This window comes from Clytia hemisphaerica, unplaced genomic scaffold (assembly GCF_902728285.1).
Source record: "Clytia hemisphaerica strain Z4C2 unplaced genomic scaffold, Clytia hemisphaerica genome assembly, whole genome shotgun sequence".
NCBI lineage: Eukaryota > Metazoa > Cnidaria > Hydrozoa > Leptothecata > Clytiidae > Clytia > Clytia hemisphaerica.
Window position 1 is genome coordinate 523,895 of NW_027103761.1, and position 14,297 is coordinate 538,191.

Sequence of the window (14,297 nt, forward strand, 5' to 3'; positions counted from 1 at the left end):
TTAAGGGCCTCGTATGGAAAACCTCGAGTGCAGGGGTAACTCGGGGTAACCTCGACCCTTGGTAGTAAAAACACATATTCCTGGTACTTTTTTTTAGAGCAACTTCTATAAGAATAGATAATTGCATATAAATCGTAAAGAATATTCGAATCCAGTAACCCAGTATATTATTCTGAAAATGCGAAAATGTGTACCAAGAACGTCCATCAGTAAAATTAAAGAGCAGTGTAAGATGGCTCTGGGTGGTACGAGATTTTCTCGCTCCCACCCATGCCCTGTTCATTTTCAGCCGAATCTAAGGATATTTTTACTCCTCCCTCAGCCAAAGTAGAGAGTCATTCTTTATTGTTTGAACGGTACGGAGCTATAAGAAGAGGTTTTCCGACGTTTCGAAGTGTCTATATATAGTTTTGTCTCTATATCTAAGGCTTACAACAAAACAAAAAGCATAAAAGTCTACTCCATTGACTTCCAAGCCCAAAGGGGTAGACTCGAGACTCTTGGATGGGAAATGAAGCCACTTATTCCCCATCCCCATCCAGAACGCTCGTGCGTGGTTTTTACACAAGCGCCGGATTGAAAGTAAATTCTAAGGTTAGATTTCAAAAAATGTAGTTACAATCCGTGGGAAACGTTAGAGGTTCTACTCTAGCCCTTTGGGCTTTTAACTCAATGGTCTCCCCAAAGAATCGAATTTTTCCAAAATAACCAAGTAGTAGGGGGAAATTTGTTTGTTTTTTGAGGTCGCTCGATTTTTTAGTCAAAGCACTTGTTACAGCTTGTTATACATTTTTGGAAAGCTAAGGGGTAGGGGAATCAAAATTACTTGGGTGCCAGTGGACACTTTGGTGTAATTTTCGGACAAATATGTCTCAGGCAAAATTAAAGGGTGAAAAACGGAGAGCTGTTGTATATTTTTGGAAAGCTCTCAAAAAATTAAGATAAGTGATTTATTGCGAGTATAGGTGATTTATGTACCTAACTAAAGTTGAAAAATAAAGAAAATTAAAATGAAAAATGAAGAAAAAAAATTAACTTCTTGTAGAAGTGTGGTATAATTACCATTTTCACAGGAATGGTTCTTCAATCTTTGACCATCATCACTGTGAAAAAAAAAATCAAAAATATTAATTCAATCAAAAGATATCACAAAGTTTGTTATTGGTCGATTGACAATAGGCTGTTGTTTTTGTCGTTTTTTAATACTTTATAGAATCAACCAGCAATTTTTGTCTGATATCTTTTGATTGGATGAATATTTTTGAAATTTTTTTTCACAGTGATGATGGTCAAAGATTGAAGAATCTTTCCTGTGAAAAAAGTAATCATACCACATTTTTACAAGAAGTTAATTTTTTTCTTCATTTTTCTTTATTTTCCAATTTTTTTTGCTTGATATTATTCCACTCTCAAATATCTTTTCATTGAGCACAAAATCGCAACTTGATTCGAATTCTATCAAAAGTTAAAGCCATTTTTGTCTCAGCTGCAAATTATTTTGAGACAGACTTTAAGCAAAAAATGTGCCTGATGTACAATTATGGTCGTAATTTCTCCAAATTTCGAAAAACGAGGAAATAAGCTAAATTCTCAAAAGATCTTAACCATGATTGTAGAAATTCCCATTCAACATGCTTTGCTCGAAGATAAAATGACTTTAGATTTGCTCAATAGTTCCATTTATACTGAGACGGAAAAATCGTCTGAGACGAGGAGTTTATAAAATGTGGAGGAGATCCGATTTATTGGAACATGAATGGAAAGTACACTCCTCCATAATGCTCATTTTTTAAATTGCTCGTCTCAGACAAATAATCGTATGTCTTTAATTGAAAGAAGATTGTTTGATGGATAAAGTCTGGTTTCAAAGGATGTACAAGCACATTTTTAGTGATTTCAAAGATTGTCATGTTTAGGCAAGCCAAAGAGTGTTGAGTTGAGAAACGAGAGAATGGAGATGTGAAAAGAAATATACAATGAAACAATAAAGAATTATGTAAAATTGGCTGTATGCGTCTTCCATGCAAATTGATTTTACAATTAGTTAAAAGTTAGGAAATAATTTACGGGCGTGTAATAATAAAACTTTAATTTTGGATAATGTGTACCACCTAATCATTCATTATTTCATCTCCTTTTAGATAGAACAAAAGATATTATTACAGAAAAATTACTACAATGCAAATCTATCTACATAATACGTCATTATAGTCATGAGTAAAAATCATTTATTCGTGGAAAGCAACGGGAAGCGGGAAATTTGCCATTCTCACAAGCCACTAAATCTAGAAAAAAAGTCAGCAAGTCCTAGTTCTATAAAAAGATTTCTTAAAAAATGACAAAACTAACAGTAAAGGATACGAAATTTTAAGAAAAAAAAATTAAAATTTACAAGAAAAAAAAAATAACAAAATTTTCAGAGAATAATCAGGAATAATCCATAAAGTTTCCATTTAATCAAAAAAAAAAATGTTACGAGGGAAAAAGGAATCGAATTTAAAATTATAAAACACCATTACGTATTTAATTAATTTGAATTTGAATCACTTACTAATTTGTTTTTAACTTTCTAAAACCCCTTTTTCGTTTTGTTTGTTTGGTTCATTTTACAGTTCAACGCATGTGATGTTCGAAGCAAACGAGCTCAAGTATTTTCGTTATCCACCCCGTAAATGGTGAAAGCATTGTGATCGGGGAGCGGATAATCGTCTATTCCTCGTCGTCTCCCTCTTCGACGAGAGCTTCTAGTGAAGTCAAGCGTTCGTTATTCTTCTTGACAGCATCACAAAGTAATTTCACATCACCTGACAACTTATCAAAGTCCTTAAGTTTGTCGTTCAATGATTTGATTTCTTTCTCCATCTCTTTATTACTCACCTTTAGACCTTTGATCTCTTTCTCAAGACCGGCAACGTAATCTTTGTCAACACCGCCAGAGGAGGGCGCGGGCGAGGAGGCGGAAGGAGCTGAAGATACTGGTGCAGATTTAGCAACCGGCTGAAAGAAGAAAAACATAATTTAGCTTCGGTATATCTTTCATGGATTCAAGCCAATAAGTAGACAAATTGGTTAGTACAATATATGGCCCCCAAAACGGAGGTTTTGCCTTAATGAGCCATGTTTGTACTTTTAAAACCTGGGAAAGCTTAAGGGCTCTGATCATAGTGAATTTACCAATTATTCCTGAATCTAAAAATCTAAAAATCGCAATGAAAAAATTTGATGAGGAAGAAAATGAAGATTTTTGCGAAGAAGAGTATTTCAACTTTGAAGACCTTATTTTCGGCGAAGAAAAAATATTTTGAATTTTTTTTTTGCGTTATTAAGGTGTATTTCTAACCAAACTAAAATAAATTTTCGGAAATTTTTTGTAAAAGTTTCCATGTCTCAAAATCTTAAAAATAGTGGTTTTTGATTTTTCGTAAAATTGATACATCAATTAAGAAAATTTTCCGAAAAATTTAAAATAGTTCAATCCTTTACGGACAATTTAAAAGCATTTCGAAAGAAAAACGTTAATTACCCCTTGAAACTTAGCATTTTTTGTAAAAGAGGGTAATATAACATTTTATTAATGTCTTTTTAAAGTTCATAACGTCATTTTTGTAATTCAATTCTTAATTACTCTTGACTGAACAAATTTCCAAACAACTTGTAAAGGCAGTATTTTGTTAAAAGTGTCAAGGAACCCAAAACAAAAGTTTTATCTTCATATCTCTCTTTGTAAACAAACTGTATACAGCGGCTACAAAATCAAAACAAATGTCACATGTCAAAATAAAAAAACTAAACCAAATATGGCTAATTTTGATTGTTCAATTGTTTTACAAGTTTGTTTTGGACACGTGATTTTAATCGTTCTCTTTAATGACACGTGGTTCGCGCAATGTTTACATTTTACTACTGTAATATCCCTTTAACAAATTTTTTGACTATGATCAGAGCCCTTAAGACAGTCTGTGCCACTAACTCGATCGAGAAGATTCATCCGAAATGGGAAGATTCTTCCAAAATGGGAATTTAACTTGACACCCAAACGGGTAAGAGTTAAAAAATAGACTTCCAGATCGGGAAGAAGCGGGAAAATAAGGAAAAATCGATCGGGTTGGAACTTCCCGTTTGGGAAGTTTACGCAGTTTTTTCACAATTAAACAAGATTTCTACGATAAAGTTTACTTTTCTTTCGGTAAAAAACTTTAAAATTTGATGCTTTTTCACCTCCAAAAAGTTTCAATTTTCGCCGGTCATCGTACCGCATCGCCGAAGATTCAGTCAATTTTCAACTTCCCAAAGAGGAAGAATCTTCCCAAACGGGCAGAAAAAATTAGAGTAAATTCTTCTCGTTCGGGAAGGTTCTTCCCATTTCGGAAGAATCTTCCCAATCGAGTTAGTGGCACAGACTGTAAGATTCAATCCTAGCACATTTGTCTTAAGGCCGAAAAAAGAAAAATACCACAAAATGTCATGGTTTCAAGCCAATAAGTAGACAAATTGATTAGTAAGATAGGATAGATTTTGACCAAAATACAGGACAATTTAAAGCCATATGAACAGTTTATAATGAAAGGTTTATGAAAATTTTGACGTTGCCCACAGGTCGTAAGGAAAATCCGGAAACTTTAAAGGTTTTGTTTTTAAATAAGAGTGATATCGTTTGCTTACTCATCAATATCAATTCACAAGCTTTGTTTGCTTATATCAGCACAATATAACAATAGGCAGACACTGTCCTTATGTCAATATGCTCAATGATAAGTAAAACTAGTATATTTCTTTTCGAAGTCACTCCAAAATTTGTAAAACTACCGAGTGTTTCAGAAAAAAGTGTACAAGTTTGAAGTGAGGGTACTAAAATACCAAAAAAGTGGTATCCAGACTAAAAGTTAAGAAATTCAAAAGTACATTTATACTAAAATAGTGATTTTCAGAAATCTTTTCATAATTTTTCAAAAGAAAATTTTAATCTTTTTCAATTAAAGAAAGTTTCCAGAATTTAATCATTTTTGCATCAAGTCAAATGTCTTTAATCTTTGCAAAAAAGAAAAATTGTGTTGCAAAAATCAGAAAAATGGTCCCATGAAAGCAGAATTTACCCTGAGAAGAGCAAAATTGGGTGGTCTCTGTGTCAAAATGTCCTCAAAAAGTTTAGTACATGGTTACTAAAATACCATTTCTCTAAAATGGGTGCAAAAAAATCTTAAAAAGCCTCTTAAAGTCTATTCACGATAAGTGTGCAATAAATTTTGCTTTGCTTGTTATTTTTCAACCAATGCTTCAATCCCAGCTTCAATCTTAAAAAGTTTGGTATCGTTGGGAAGGTAGGAAGGAGCTTATTAATTTACTGTTAGTTTTTTCCGTGAAATTTGAATCCACTTATCGTGAGTAGACTTTAGTACTCATATATATGTCCAAGATTTTAGTACCGACCCCTCCCCCCCTGTTCTGTAAATACAGCTGATTGATGCAAGGCTACTAGAGCAGTTTAGTAAATAACCTTGCTGTTTTTACGAAAAATATACTTACTGTTGGGCTCGATTTTTCTTCCGACGGAGTCGGGGAAGGTGCAGCTGCAGGCTTACCAGCTGCCTTCGATTCTTTCTTGGCTTTCAATCCTTTCAAACCACCCTTTTTCAGGCCACCACCAGCACTGCTGGATGGAGTGACCGCACCTTTGAAGAATTGCGACATGCTTATACGTTTAGGCTCAAAGTTGGTTCCGCTGAACCATTCAGATGGTTCATCACATGAGCTTTCATTCGAAATAGCGTCCGGGTACAAATCATCTTGGTATAATTCACTCTAGTGAGCAAGGGATTTCATTTTATTTTATTGTTTTTCAAATGGAATTTCGCTGTTTGTGAATGTCTAGTTAGCCAAGAGAAATGTAGACATCTTTGAGGCTGAGTGCCCACTTAAAGAACCTGTCACACATTTAACATGTTCAGAGTCACGCTACAAAAGCCTTATTTTTTGTTTCAAGGAATTCTATTAGAATGGAACCCTTTTGGTGCTCATTACGTTTAACACTATACAACGACAAGGTTTTACCTTTCTGGGGACAGTGAAAGAGATTGGTTTGATCAAGGCTGGTTTGTTTCCTGAGCCAGCGACAATTTTGTAGAACTTCATGACCTCACATGAGTTGACATCTACACATCGCTTCGGGATGGTGGTGAAACCTTTTTGTACGTCCTTACTCTGGAAAGTGGTGATGTAATGGAAGTATGGATCTTCCTTCACAAGCTCGTAGTACCTGATCACAGAATCACCCTGAATACAAAAAATAAGTCTCATGTTTAGAAACAAGCATTAAATGCAAAATAAACCAACGTTTCTAGATGTAAAGAAAAATTGTCACAGCAATACAAAAAAGGGCCATTCCCGGTTCTATAGAAACGTTTTCAAATCATTGATTGCAGTAGATACTAAAGTCTTTCTCAAAATAATTTGCAGCTGATACAAAAATGGCTGTAACTTTTGATAGATTTTGAATCAAGTTGCGATTTTGTGCTCGTTGAAAAGATATTTGTGAGTGGAATATTATCAAGAAAAAAAACTTGAAAAAAAAAAAATGAAAACGAAAAATGAAAAAGAAAAAAATCCACTTCTTGTAGAAATGTGGTATAATTACCATTTTCACAAGAGTGATTCTTCAATCATCATCACTGTAAATAAAAAAATTCATTCAATCAAAAGATATCAAACAAAGTTAGTTATTGGTTGATCGACAAAAGGCTATTTTTTTGTCGTTTTCTACTACTTTATAGAGTCAACCAGTAATAAACTTTGTTTGATATCTTTTGATTGAATGAATATTTTTGGTATTTTTGAAAAAAAATTTCACAGTCAGTGATGACGATCTAAGACTGTCTAAGATTGAAGAATCACTCCAGTGAAAACTGGTGAAAATGGTAATTTACCACATTTTTGATTTTTTTCTTCTTCATTTTTCATTTTTATTTTTCTTTTTTTTTCCAAATTTTTTTACTTGATAATATTTCACTCCAAATATCTTTTGAACAAGCACAAAATCGCAACTTGATTCAAATTTTAACAAAAGTTACAGTCGTTTTTGTCTCATCTGCAAATTATTTTGAGGCAGACTTTAGTTACACATTCTCTACAAAAGATCAGAATAAATAATGATGAAATCGAGAGAAAAGCCGCTTTTTTTCGGGAAATTTCCGAATTTGGTGAGCAAAATCTTTTTAGAAATCGGGCTCCTTAACATTCATCCCAATTTGACATAAATTACCTTTGCAACAACATAGACCATTTGTGTATCTGGATCGTAGATTGGGTTGAGTGTACCGTTTGATGAATCCAGCTCACCTATGTCCAATTGTTTAATTTTCTGAAAGAAATGAAAAGAAATAAAATGTCTAGGCTGCTGGCATCCACTAACGGATTCGTGCTCCTTATAGAAGACAAAAATTTTTTTCTCAAAAACCCAAAATACATGGTACTCAAGCAGAAATTCTAAAATCATAACATTTCAAGAGTCTTTTGCGGAAAATAAGATCGAATTCTAGTACAGTAAGTAATAATAATGCATTTATGAGGCCTTCAAGAGATATTTTCAAGATTTTCTGCTGTTACTTCAATTAAAAGATTTTATCCAGGCTAAAGGCAATAATTCACTGTACCTGTTTAATAGAAATTTGTTAGATCCATTTTGACGGTTTTGAACATTTTCCGAAAATGATTATAAATTTATTTTAGCATAACTTTGATACAATGACAAAGATTTAATAAACGACATATCTAATTAAAGTTTATCCTACTCTTTCAAAGGGAAAATGTTTGTTTTTGGCTGGATTTTCGGAATTTCTCTAAAATTTTGCTTAGGGTATAATCATCCTTCAACACATATAATTCAGCTTTGTAAATCTCTCGATCTAAGCATTTCCGAGCCAGCTTTTGGATATTTGTATTTAAAACAAAAACATTAGAGCATTAAAACATAGTTACTTACATCAGTGACACTCCATGCTGCATATTGTCTTTCACTCATTTTGGAGAAACCACAGGAGAAAAGCATGGTATCATCAAAGGTGAATACAACACGTTGGGGTTTCTGTCCTTCATGTCCTTTGCAGCTCTACAAAAACAAGTGAACTGATGATGAATCAATATTTGTTTAATGTATTTTTTATAAATCAGAAGTATATAATTTACTCGTAGTTTCCAAATAAACGGCCCCCTCGCTTGTTAATTTTTCGAAAATTTTCCAAACCCCCGTTTATTAATTTTTAAGAATATTTTCAGTTGGCAAAACAGGGCAAAAAGAAGTCCCCTTATTTTGCTCCAAAAAGCATGATTTTAGCCTATATTTACCTTATTTTTGGGTTTTCAGAAGTACAATTTCCAACAACGTTTATTTGGAACCTAAGAGTACTCATGTGTGCATATTTACTATTTTTGTCACAACTAAACTTGAGCTTACCATAAGTTCTTCTCCAGATCTTGCATCATAGATTCGAATCATCTTTTCTTTGTCTGTGGTCACAATCTTGTCACCTTTGATACTCCATTCAGCGAAATGTATTACTTTAGGTGCATTAATAACTCTCTCTGCTTCGCCATTATCAAGGTTCCATATTGCTATCTGAGGTTCTTGAGATACACTCATTAAAACATTTTCTACTATTGGATGCCAACTAATTTGTGTGCATCTTCTTTGATGCAATTGGAAGGTTAAAAGTGCTTTAGACTCATCTATGTTGCTCAGTAAACCATGATCTGAAAACTGCCATAACCTAATGCTTCCATCTTCACAACTTGTAGCTAGCATACTATCATCAAAAGGGTTCCATTTTATGTCCAAAATGTATTCTCTGTGTGCAGATACTTTTGGAAGATCAGTATCCAAACGGCCAGCCTAAAAATAAAAATAAACATATGAGGCAGTCCCGAGAAAAACTCCTAGCAGGCTGACCAACAAATGAGCTAACATACAAAGGTCAATTTATAGGGTCCCCTTAAGGTAGGTCAATGGGACTAAATTTACAATTGAGATTAAATAATTTTTAGGTAAAGATTTTGGTCAATGGGACTAAATTGTGCTTTCCATATTTCCATTTTTTGCTTGTTGCAAACACCGGTGATGTTGGCATTACACAAAGTTACGGTAGTTTGGAAACCAACAAAAAATTAATCCCCCTTAATTAGGGGTGACAAAATTTGCTAATTTACCAGTTTTTACTACCCAGGTAGTGAAATTTTTCCAACATTTAACACATATATACCACCCATTTTAGTATTTAACTACCCTGGGTAGTAAAATTTTTTACCACCACCGTAGTAAACGTCATTATGTTTGAGATTTTACTACCGACCCCCCCCCTGAGTCTGGGTTGCATTTTCGATTTTAAGCCAACATCTTAGCAATGAGGTGCTTACCCATAGTTACAGGGGTTTGCGCAAAAAAAAAACATAGAAAATGTTCCAAATCCCCCAAATCTACAAATTTGTAGTAGACTAATCACTCCAAACATGAGACGGGAAAGCAAAAATAAAATGAAATACTGCAAAGGAGATATTCAACAAGGAAACGATTAAAGTCATAGTTGCGAAAATTATTATTATTCACCCAATATATTTTGCAGACAATTAGTCACACTAGCATCCCGCCGAAATGCGTATCAAAGATAAATGCTGCGAAAGCACTAATCGTTTACTTAACTTCCAAGCAAAAAATTGCACCGCAAAACTTCTAAAGGGGCTCTTAAAAGGGAAAATTAACCCAGCGCTTTTTAATGAAATTAACATTTTCAAAAACTATGAGAAATTGCCTAAAATTTGAGCCATGGATGAAAAAATTTGAGCTAAGCCAATCTTGAAAATTAATTTGAAGATCAACTTCCCAAGAAAAAGATCTACGAGGGAGACATAACCCACCTATTTCCTGGAAATTTTGCTGGACCTCAAACACTGACCCATGTACATGTGAGAAACTATTTTTACTTCAGCATATAAACAAGGCCTTAAAAATTCTTGGGAATTGAATGACAAAATTTGGTTGGTTGATATTGTGGCTGCTGCACGTTTGCAATCGGTCATTTTGTCTCATTTTAAGTTTTCAAGTTTTAATTAATTGTCTTGGGAACTTGAGATTCAGGTAATTCTCATCCTTGTTGTTGCAAATACATCCTGTGTCAGTCTGGGAAATCCTCTCAATTGCACGCTTATGTTCCGAAGGCGTAAGCGCGCAATTGCATGGTTATAAATAGCCCGCTCCCGCCCTGGTTGAAATTGCTTAGGGATTTCAAGGGGTTCAGAATTCTCTAATTCGGCCGAAGGCATGGTTTAACGGGCAATCCATTTTTACGGAATCTTCTTCTACGATAAATTTTGAGTAAAACTGCCCTAAGCTTTTGAAATTCAACAGAGCTTTCGGAAGGAATTGCGTGTCAGAATAATAAAGGGTGCAATTGCACGCTTACCGCTTACCACCCGTTTCAGAACAATTTTGATAAGCGTGTAATTACACGCTTAAAAATTCTGCCATTTTGATAACCGTGCAATTGCGGGCTTACGGCCTCGAGCATAAGCGTGCAATTGATTGAGAGGATTTCCCAGACTGTGTGTAGATGATGGATGTTATTTTTTCTGAAAGCTTGATTTTCTAATGTGACTAACGGGCTAACTGGAAGAGTGGCAACATTTTACCACAGAAAAAAACATCAAGGTAAAAAACCCCTACCCCCCTAACGTCATATTGACATTTGCTGTGACAAGATGAGTATGGATGGATGTCACAATGAAATAGCCTATCTGTTCTACAGTTATCAAAATCAAACGCGTGGATTACACTGTTTAGGAGTGTTGACTGCGCAAGCGTCCAAACAATTTTCCATTGTTTTAATTTTAGCGACTGCGGGAAACTTCACTCTCCACCCGTAAAAAACAGTAGGTAAAAGTACGAGATATAGGGAGACTCCTAAAAACAGTGTATTGCGATTGAACATATATTGAAAAGTTATAGAACTTTACCAGAATTTCTCAGACGTTCAATAAATTTCAGTAATGGTACAGTTTGATTGACTTCTATCTGGGACTGGGTTATAACAACACAATAAGGTAGAAAATGAAACTTTTGCCAGCCAAATATTGATCATTTGCTGTGGTTGAAATCTGAAGAAATTTTTTCATTTTCTATGAAACATACAAGTAAATCTCACCTTTGAAACAGGTATGACGGTAAAAGCCCCTGCTCCGCCAACTTCCACACAGAAAGCAACAAATTTCCCATTGCAAGCTATGAATGTTCCATCGAATGCACAATTTGAGGGACGTATATTCTCATACCAAAATTCCTTTTTAACTTCAGTACCATAAGTGTTCCTAAATTTTGATTTTCTCACGATGCCAGACATGTTTCGTAAAACTATATATTAAGGGAAGTTTATGAAGAATTCAGGGTACCACGCCACACACCAAAAATGAAGTCGATGTCAGATGATTCCCACCTCCAGATAATGTATTGATAATCTGAGGTTACCGGCATCGGGAAAAACTGGACGCTAGTGACACCTTTAGTTATGGTCAGTCTCACCCTGATAAAATTATGGTGGCGCGGAAAGACGAAGGCAAGGGGGAGGGGCCGCGGGCGGCTCAAAATTCACGGAAGACGAAGAAAGTATGTCTGTAAACTGGTGCGGTTCCTTCTTGTGGTTGTTTTGCGTGGCGACTTGGGGGGTGGTCGTATATACGAATGAAAGGCGTAGTCTGGAGGAGCGCCTTTTGTGTTACCGTTTCAGTACGGCGGGCGGGGTAAAAATGTAGATATAAACCATCACTGACCATTACTAGCACAGTATTATTTTATACACACATCATGTAGAATAAAAATCGTTTAATTTGGGATTTAGAGTGAAAAATTTCAGAACCATGCATGACAAAACATGAGGAGGCACCAGGATTGCAAAATGTTTAACGCACAGAGAATAGTACATAATTCTGAAGAAAAGAGTGAGAGGAACTATATGTTTCTTATTAAAAGATTAGTGGAATTAGTTAGAATGGTTTTTTACCATATACGGTAGCGATTTAAAATGATTGTCCCGCTGTTGTGAGATTTATACAATTACTCTACTTAATGTCAAGTCAACAGAAGCAACAGAAAATATACTGAAAAAAAATCGAATTAACAAGCTTTCAAAAGATCGAAAATTGGTATGCCGAGATAAATGTAGGTAGAAAAAGAATATATGGAAAAAAGTCTTTCTTCCTGCTTCGATTTGAAAATGAGCTACACGTTTTTTTCTATAAGAACAAACTATATAAGAACATAAGGCTTCGATGGCCCAAAAATTTAAGAACATTCTAAGGCTTTGGAGACTTAAAACCATGCATTTTCTTAAGAAATTACATCAAAATGCTCAAAAAATGCTGAAAATAAGAACATTTTAAGAACATTTTTAGGCTTCAAATCCAAAAAACTAAGAACATCCGAAGGCATCGAAAATTTTTGACGTTCTTATAAAAAAAAACGTGTATCAAAACAAAGAAGGGAAATTTATTTTCAATGATAAACGTAAAACTATCAATGTAGAGAAGGAAGAGAGCGTGTAGAAATTGGTAAAATATTCAAAAAAAGGTTTCCCCTAACATTAGTTTCCCTTGCTAATTCATTTTTCAGTTCTCAGACATCAATTTATTTACACACAACTTGATGTGACATTTTATAACGCGATTCATTCTCTTTTTGACCATATTTAGATTAATCAAAACATATCTATGGTTTAACACACTAAGATAAAAATTCTAATGTTTTAACAGATCTTGAACAGATAAAGGAAAAGAAAAGAACGAGCGTATTAGCAGCGAGTAGGAAAAAAGAGAGAGTTATTCAATATCCCATGGATTCATAAATTTACATTTCGACATGTCAATAAAAACCATAAAGGCAGATTCTTGTTTTAACACATTAGAGAGTTTTATTTGCCAAACATATACAGTGTGAGGTACCGAGATAAAGAGTTAAAAGTTGAAAAGAAAAAAGTTCCTTATACGGTACTACTGGGCAAGAATGAGAAGAAGGAAGCTTGAAAAGGATGTCATAAATCTCTTCCTAATAAACGAGGTAGAATACACGTTTTTTTGCAAGAACATCCAAAATTTTTGAAGCCTTCGGATGATTTCATCACTTTTTAAGCATCTTTGTCCATTTTCCTAAGAAATTGGGTATTGAGTACGCAAAGCCTTAAAATGTTCTCAACTTGTTCTTAATATTTTGGCCATCGAAGCCTTATGTTTTTATATAGTTTGTTCTCATAAAAAAAACGTGTAAGAAAAGCTAAAAATAACGGTCGTCATTAAAACGGGTAGGGTTAGGTCGTTAGAAATAACATGATCATCTGCTATTCAAGACTACACGTTTTTTTTTATAAGAACAAACTATATAAGAACATAAGGCTTCGAGGCCCAAAAATTTAAGAACATTCTAAGAACATTCTAAGGCTTTGGAGACTTAAAAACATGCATTTTCTTAAGAAATTACATCAAAATGCTCAAAAAATGCTGAAAATAAAAACATTTTAAGAACATTTTTAGGCTTCAAATCCAAAAAACTAAGAACATCCGAAGGCTTCGAAAATTTTTGACGTTCTTATAAAAAAAACAACGTGTAATCTAATGACGTAGATTAAGAAAATGATCATAAATGACGACAGAAACGTGATGGAGGAGATCTGAACGTAATTAATAGACCTTTATTATGAATTGTATATTTTTCTGTAAGCTATGTAAATATTCGATTTTACTACGTATACGTTTTTGAGATATATATGTCTTTTATAGCCAAAAAAAAAAAAAAAAAAATTAATAGACCTTTTCATAAATTACGTCACGAACATCACTTGCCTCATTTTGAAATTATTGCCATGGTGATTAACTCCCAGTGGATTTTAATCATTTAATGTCTCAAGGGACACAATCACCATGGTACACGTATTTTTTTATAAGGAACACGTTTATAAGGAACTCGAGGCTGAAAGTAGTCCAAAAAATAAGGAATTGTTAAGGAACTGCTCAGGCTAAGAATAAGAAAACAAGTTCTAAGGAACAGTAAAAGTAAGAGTTTTCACTTGAACTAGCTATGTAAATAAGGAACTCAAAAGGAACTTTGAGGCTGAAATTTTCTGTAAAAATAAGGAACTCCAGGCTCAGAGCAAAGTTAAGGTTCCTTATATAAAAAAAAACGTGTAATTGTTTGAATACGAGGCAAGTGATGTTCGTGACGTAATTTATAAGAAGCTCTATTGGCAGAGGAGAGAATCACATAAAGGTCGGGC

General features: G+C 34.1%; 1 protein-coding gene across 1 annotated transcript; it reads right to left on the reverse strand.

Moving 5' to 3' along the window:
• Positions 1-1,992: 1,992 nt before the first annotated feature.
• On the reverse strand, positions 1,993-11,536 carry LOC136805633 (coronin-6-like). The gene is made up of 7 exons (XM_067062209.1): positions 11,184-11,536; positions 8,447-8,881; positions 7,976-8,101; positions 7,256-7,354; positions 6,049-6,270; positions 5,524-5,799; positions 1,993-2,997 (listed from the first exon to the last, which is right to left on the reverse strand). Exons 1-7 carry the CDS (start codon positions 11,376-11,378, stop codon positions 2,710-2,712), a joined length of 1,641 nt encoding a protein of 546 aa, XP_066918310.1. The 5' UTR covers positions 11,379-11,536; the 3' UTR covers positions 1,993-2,709.
• Between the last annotated feature and the right edge of the window lie 2,761 nt (positions 11,537-14,297).

Bases quoted from the DNA above. Each gene is read 5' to 3' on its own strand.
- LOC136805633 (XM_067062209.1), bottom strand. From the start codon at position 11,378: ATGTCTGGCATCGTGAGAAAATCAAAATTTAGGAACACTTATGGTACT. The intron at 8,102-8,446 runs GTAAGCTCAAGT...TTGTTTTTGTAG, and splicing joins GATCTGGAGAAGAACTTATG to AGCTGCAAAGGACATGAAGG. The intron at 7,355-7,975 runs GTAAGTAACTAT...CATTTCTTTCAG, and splicing joins CAGCATGGAGTGTCACTGAT to AAAATTAAACAATTGGACAT.